Source organism: Microtus ochrogaster, chromosome X (assembly GCF_000317375.1).
Source record: "Microtus ochrogaster isolate Prairie Vole_2 chromosome X, MicOch1.0, whole genome shotgun sequence".
NCBI lineage: Eukaryota > Metazoa > Chordata > Mammalia > Rodentia > Cricetidae > Microtus > Microtus ochrogaster.
Genome location: NC_022026.1, coordinates 18015942 through 18022110, shown reverse-complemented (window position 1 = coordinate 18022110; position 6169 = coordinate 18015942). Strand labels below are relative to the sequence as shown.

The window sequence follows — 6169 nt, the reverse complement described above, 5'->3', positions numbered from 1 at the left end:
CAAGTCTATGGAGCATTTTCTTAATAAATAATTGGTGTGGCAAGCCTAGGCTATTGAAGGCTGTGCTATATGGGTGGGTGATCTTGGGTATATACAATTCAAATCAAGAAAGCCATGGGAGCAAGCCAATAAGCATTGTTCCTTCTTGGCCTGTACTGCAATTCCTGCTTCTAGGTTCCTGCCTTGATCTCTCTACATGACTTCCCTAAACAATGGTCTAAGATCTGGAAGTGGAAGCAAAATAAACCCTTTCATCCCCCTGTTGCATTTGGCCATAGCCAGTATAACAGTAATATAAAGCAAACTAGGACACTATCATGCCTCATCAGGAACCTCCTGGACTCAGAATATATATGCACTTCTCTACCATTTCATAAAACTTTCCTATAGTTTCCAGGATCCTTTCTACCCCTCTGTTCTCTCACATACTACCCAAATTAAATGTCTTGTGATTTTGTTCTGCTTTGTATATTTACTATTCTTATTGACTTATAAGTTCATCAAATTGTTATGGAGAAACAAGGAAACAAAAGGGTGAATCATTAAATCAAAAGAGTTAATAGTCATATTCAGGGATTTGAATTGTATGACATGTCCTTTGTCTGTCTTATTTATCCACATGGAAAAATTCTAGAGTATAATTGTTCGTGTAGCTTTTTAATTCCCATGGGAGAGTGCCATGGCTAAAATTAACATAGAAAGCTTGTTTTGATATACAAACACCATCTTCAAGGCAATAGTATTCTCAACCCACATGATATATCCGGCTTTAGGTTTGAATCCAACAGACCCCATTTGTTTTAGAGAGAATTCTGTCATTTACATCTTCTTGCAAAAGTTTACATCTTTGTAAACTTACCCCAGATAGAATCTAATGTGAATGGAGGAGGCCAGCTGCGGCAGCATTATAGTATCTACTCCTTAGTGTGCTGACACTTAAAAATCCAAAAGAAACATCTGAGTTGGGTACACCCATATTATTATTTTTGTTTTGTTTTAGAAATGTTCATTACTTTTTTTATTTGCAATGTCACTTTTATACCAAGTCCGAAGAAATCCCCACCTGTGTTTAACCGTATGTTGCTTCATACTGTCTTCTTTGCTCCCTGTCTGCCTGCCTCAGCTGAAGTCATAAAATATTTACCCTAGACACTAACATAATTCCAGTCTATAGAGGAACTCCATCAATGAAGGAAACTAAACATCCTTCAGTAAGCTTCAAGAATGTTGCAGGCCTGACACAGAACGAAGAACGCTGAACTACCACAGTAGCCAAAAGAAATGGATCAACCAAATGGACGCCGGATACATTGTTGTGTCCTTGTGAATGAACATAGGTGTGACTCACTTACCCAATCCATTATTAGACCTGACTGGACCACACTGAAACATGTGACTGGTAGTGATGACTCAGTATTCCCAAATTCTATTTACAAAGGTCTTCTTTTCAGCGCAAACCTTACCTATATTCTGCACTTTTAAAAAATATTACATTTGAATCATTTCCTACCCTCTGTCGAATTTGGAGTTTAGGATTGAGAAGCATTGCCATTCAGTCTTTTCATAGTTTCTGTAAACTTACCTTCATTCACTCAATGATAATGTTCTGATTGAACATTCACCCTAGCTCTTAAAAAACTTAGCCAAATCCTTGTTTCTTCCAGTAAAGCAAAATGTTTCAGTCTCTTAAGTCATGTCCATAGGAGTCTTATTATTCTGGGGAATCATTGCCTTAATCTTGCTCTCTATAGAAGGTATTATTGATCTTTTGCTTAAGAAAGTAAGAAAATGGTAGAATTGGAGTCAAGTATGAGCTGCTCAATGCTGCTAAGGCCCAAGTCTGTACAATCATTCTCTAGAGAGTATGAATGATGTTTGATTCCGTTCCAGAAAGGACAAAAGAAGAAAAATTTCTCTTGAGTGTCATGTCCTTTTAAAAATGTGAATCTAGCTATAAGATAGTGCCCCTCATAACAAACTCACCTTCTATTAAGCTTCCCTGGGAATTTTTAAAGGGAAAACAATCAAAGCAAAACAGAGGGACTCCAAAGATCAAGAGAGTAGAGTTTGGAAACTTTTACAAAGCATTGAAATGTTCAATGTCAAGGGAAGAACAAAGAATGATGCAACAAATAATGCCATTACAAGAGACCCATAGCTCGCAGAGGAGGATGCAGTATTGATATGCTCAATATAGTAGATTTCTGCTTGGGGGAGGAATAAACAATGGAAAACAACAGAAGCTTGTTTTGAAATGAGGGTATAGTAACAAACTTCCAGCATCCCAGGAAATCCTGCAATGAAATCTCCTAAGGGATGGAACAAGACAATCCTCATCCAATGAAGACACATCTCACATTGTGTTTTATTTTCATGTATAGTTCCTTATGCTTCCATTATATGAACATGGCAGGATTTTTTTCAGTAAGACATTTCGGAATAGCAGGAAATGAACTGAAGCTACCTGAGGCTGAGCGGAGTTGGAGCAATGTGCACTCTAGATAAATGCTTATTGAGTGCTGGCATGCACCAGCTACGTGATCTTGGGGGTAATTCCCAAGCACTAGGAACCTGAATTTGCTCCTCTCAGAATCAGTTTTGAGAGATGTGACAGCACAGTAAAACTTCATTGACTGTGCATAAATCACCTGGTACACTGCCAAGACATATTGATAGTTTAGTGAATGGTGGGGTGAACCCTGCCGTCCTCTCCCTCAGGTTTTCATATTGTTGTCTGTAATTCAGAAAAGATGTAGTTCAACATGGTAAAGAATATCAAAACAATGAAAAAATGAGCATTACAAATAGAAGTCGTGATATTTTCCATGTTAGATGATAAATGATTTTATAATTGAAGCTTAACTATACACTAATTAAAGTACTGTAGGGGGAGGGAAATGGGAGGCTGTGGCGGGGAGGAGGCAGAAATCCTTAATAAATAAATAAATTTAAAAAAAAAGTAACTCAGGATTCTTAGAATTCAGTCAAAGACTAACTTTTTCCTCCCTTCTAACTGCTCATTTTCTGGATATACTTTTAAATTAATACCAGGAAATCTTTGACCCGGATTAGATTTAGACAAATAGCAATCAAGATGAAATAATAATAGAATGGGTCCCGTCACTCCCAGACCAGGAAAAGAAAAGACAGCCTGATGGTATTGGGGCGTCAGTCCAAGAGATTCCCACATTACTCCCCAGAATTTTTTTTCAGTTCTTGTGAGTATAATAACATTTAGTGCATGTACTGACAAGACTAGAGCACCTTCTACACTGACAAGATCAAGAACCCTCTCTTGTTTATCCCAAATGCCAAGAAAACTGCTCAGAGTAATTTTCATTTAGCGGTTGTCTTTCTTCTACAAGACTCTGTTTGTATGGTCCCTGAAACTTTCTGTGCCTTAATATAAAATTATGTCGAAAAGAGTTAGAGTCTGCCAAGTCTCCAGGAAAATTGTTCTGGCTTTTGCTCCTGATGGGCAGCTCTTTTTTCTTGTTTATTCTTTTGTTTTCCTATATCGTATAAGACATTTCACCTTGTTCTTGATACAGTAGTTCTCTGTAGATTCTATAATTCTCTGAGTAGGTGTGTGTCTAGCTTTATCCATGTTTTCTGTGCTATTAAAGTAGTATCATCCAAAGATAAATAGTCAACTAACATTTCATAAATGAATGAGTCAGTGAGTTAAGATTGTTTTTGCTAAAATTTACTGGTATTTTTCTGTTTTTGTTTTTTCAGTAAGCCCCACAAATAATAAAACACAACATTTAACTTTACAGAATAGAAGATTATGTAAATCTAAAAAGAAAACATTACCCAGTTTTGTTCTCTATATTTTCCAAAAACATAATAAATAGTATGGAACATGTGATCAAGGTCATTCATAACTTAGATAGCAAAGCTAATAAATTTTTACTGCAAGAAATAACATTTGATAGTTTATCTCAAATGAAAAATAATAATCCCTTCATAAGGTATATAAAACAACGTTGTGCTCTACTGTTTTCTACTCAAGCTAACTTTCACCTTCCATTACATAGACTTTTGACTCCTCTTTTCAAACTCAGAGTGAATACATTAAAAAACAAATCCATCACTCTGAGTACAAGCTGGAAATGTATGCCCTGAGGTCAATGTGACTTGACTTATATTTGGAGACATACTTTGGGCCCAGGCCCTCTCTTCCTCTTCTCTTAAAGCCTCTTCATACAAAAATAAAAAAGAAAGTGGGTCACGTTCATTGATCCTTGCCAAAAATTCCAGAACTTTCATCTTGGTTGTTTCAGCATGAGCTCTTGGACCCCACAAGAACTCAAAGCATGGGGGATGACTGTTAGACACCTGCTGATATGTCAAATAATTTTGTTGTACCAAGTCTCTTGTCAGAAATTTTCTGGGCTCTCCATAGATGGGGTGCACTTCCCCATCATATATTCCCATTGTATTCAGGAATTCCCAGATACTTTCTTCAGAAGCACAGTTCCCTTCTATGAATATCAAGCCAAGAATAAATATAAGAAAGCCATTTCTAGGCATTCTTTGATGTCCACTAAGCTTTTCTTCATAGGTGAGGTTCAGTGAATTGGCAAAGTTATAGGAGTTTCTTATGGCATAGTCTTCCTTTATATCAATGCCAAAAAGCATGTATAGGCACTTAGATGCATCCATAAAGATCACGTGGAATTGTTTCCTGTACTCTTTGCTGATAATCTCTAACATTTCTGCTTTTGTGATAGGTTCCTTCACTTGGTACTTGAAAATCATAGCATATACTAAATCGGTCATCTTTTCTTTTAGTTGACTATTCAACAAAGATTGAGTGTCTTTTGAAGACTGGATAATGCCTGGACTCTCTTCATCCTCTGTGTGGTTATTTTCTTCATCTAAAGTTCTTTGAAATGTGGATGCAATGGAACTCTGAGCTTTCTGAGGGGTCAGAATTCCTGAAGCATACCCCTCTTCCTCAGTGCACTGAAACAGAAAGGAGCTGGAGAATGTGGTGGGGAAGGTAGGTGTCAATGTAGGTAAAGAGACATTTAAATAGGAAAAAGGTATGGAAGATGTATCATAGTTATCATATTCTCTTATTTCCTCATCTTCCTCCTCATCTCCTTCTTTTTCATACTCTTCCCATTCTTCCATTTCCTTCTCCTTTTTATTCTCTTCTTCCTCATCTTCTTCCCCTAACTCTTTATTTTTTTCCTCTTCTTCCTCTTCCTTTTTCCCATCTCTTCCTTCTCCCCACTCCTCACTCTCTTCTTCTTCTTCTTCTTCTTCTTCTTCTTCTTCTTCTTCTTCTTCCTCCTCCTCCTCTTCTTCTTCCTCTGCACCCTCCTTCTCCCCATTCTCCTCTTCTTCAGGTATGGGAACCAATACAAACATCAAGTCCTCCACTTCATTTGGATCCTGAAAATCACCCTCCAGACGAAGACATAAACACTTTTGATAACGGTGCATGATGACTTTACAAAAAGCAGTGGGTAGAAGTATGAGCAGATGTATGGTGATGAGCTTCCACAAGCCTGGAAAGGAGAGAAATAATAAATGGTCTCAGCTAGAATTCTCAACCCTTGTGGCTGTGAAAATAAAAGCCACCTTACAGATCTTCTTAGTAGGATATATCACAGAACTTCACTGGTCAGCTTTCTTTCTAGTTGGCTTTTCTTCTGGGAACTGGTAGCAATATAAGAGAGAGAGAAAAGTTCTCAAGGCACTGAAAGTTGTCAAGATCTTGGATCACAGGACCCTCCTTGAGGTATGTAGAATGGCATACATGGGGGTCTCTTCTAGTCTAGTTGGTTTGTGTCATTGGGACCTATTTAGCATTTGTATCTCATCTTGGTTCCTGACACTTCCAGATAATCTTCTGTACTGCTGAGAGCATGTGACTGGCATCAATAAGCTAACCACAGTTTCAGAAAGCTCTATAAGAGTAATAGAGAGGCAGCTTGAGCTGAGGCATGCCAGCACAGCTCTGTGCTTCTCAGACTTAACAGGTAAGTCCACATCTGTTGTAATAGGTGCGGCAGGGCTGCGACCCCAGCACCCTGGGCCGCCTGGCTAGCTTATGCCCAGAAATAACAACACACAAACTGTATTCATTTAAACACTGCTTGGCTCTTTAGCTCTAGCCCTTTTCTCGGCTAACTCTCGCACCTGGACTAGCCCA

General features: G+C 38.1%; 1 protein-coding gene across 1 annotated transcript; it reads right to left on the bottom strand.

Moving 5' to 3' along the window:
* Positions 1-4077: 4077 nt before the first annotated feature.
* Positions 4078-5142, bottom strand: LOC102000268 (melanoma-associated antigen 10-like). Its single transcript, XM_005358540.1, has one exon. The coding sequence runs from the start codon at positions 5140-5142 to the stop codon at positions 4078-4080; it is 1065 nt and encodes a 354-aa protein (XP_005358597.1).
* Positions 5143-6169: the final 1027 nt, after the last annotated feature.

What these genes read in the sequence shown, in the direction of transcription:
- LOC102000268 (XM_005358540.1), bottom strand. Translation starts at nt 5,142, where the DNA reads ATGGAAGAATGGGAAGAGTATGAAAAAGAAGGAGATGAGGAGGAAGAT.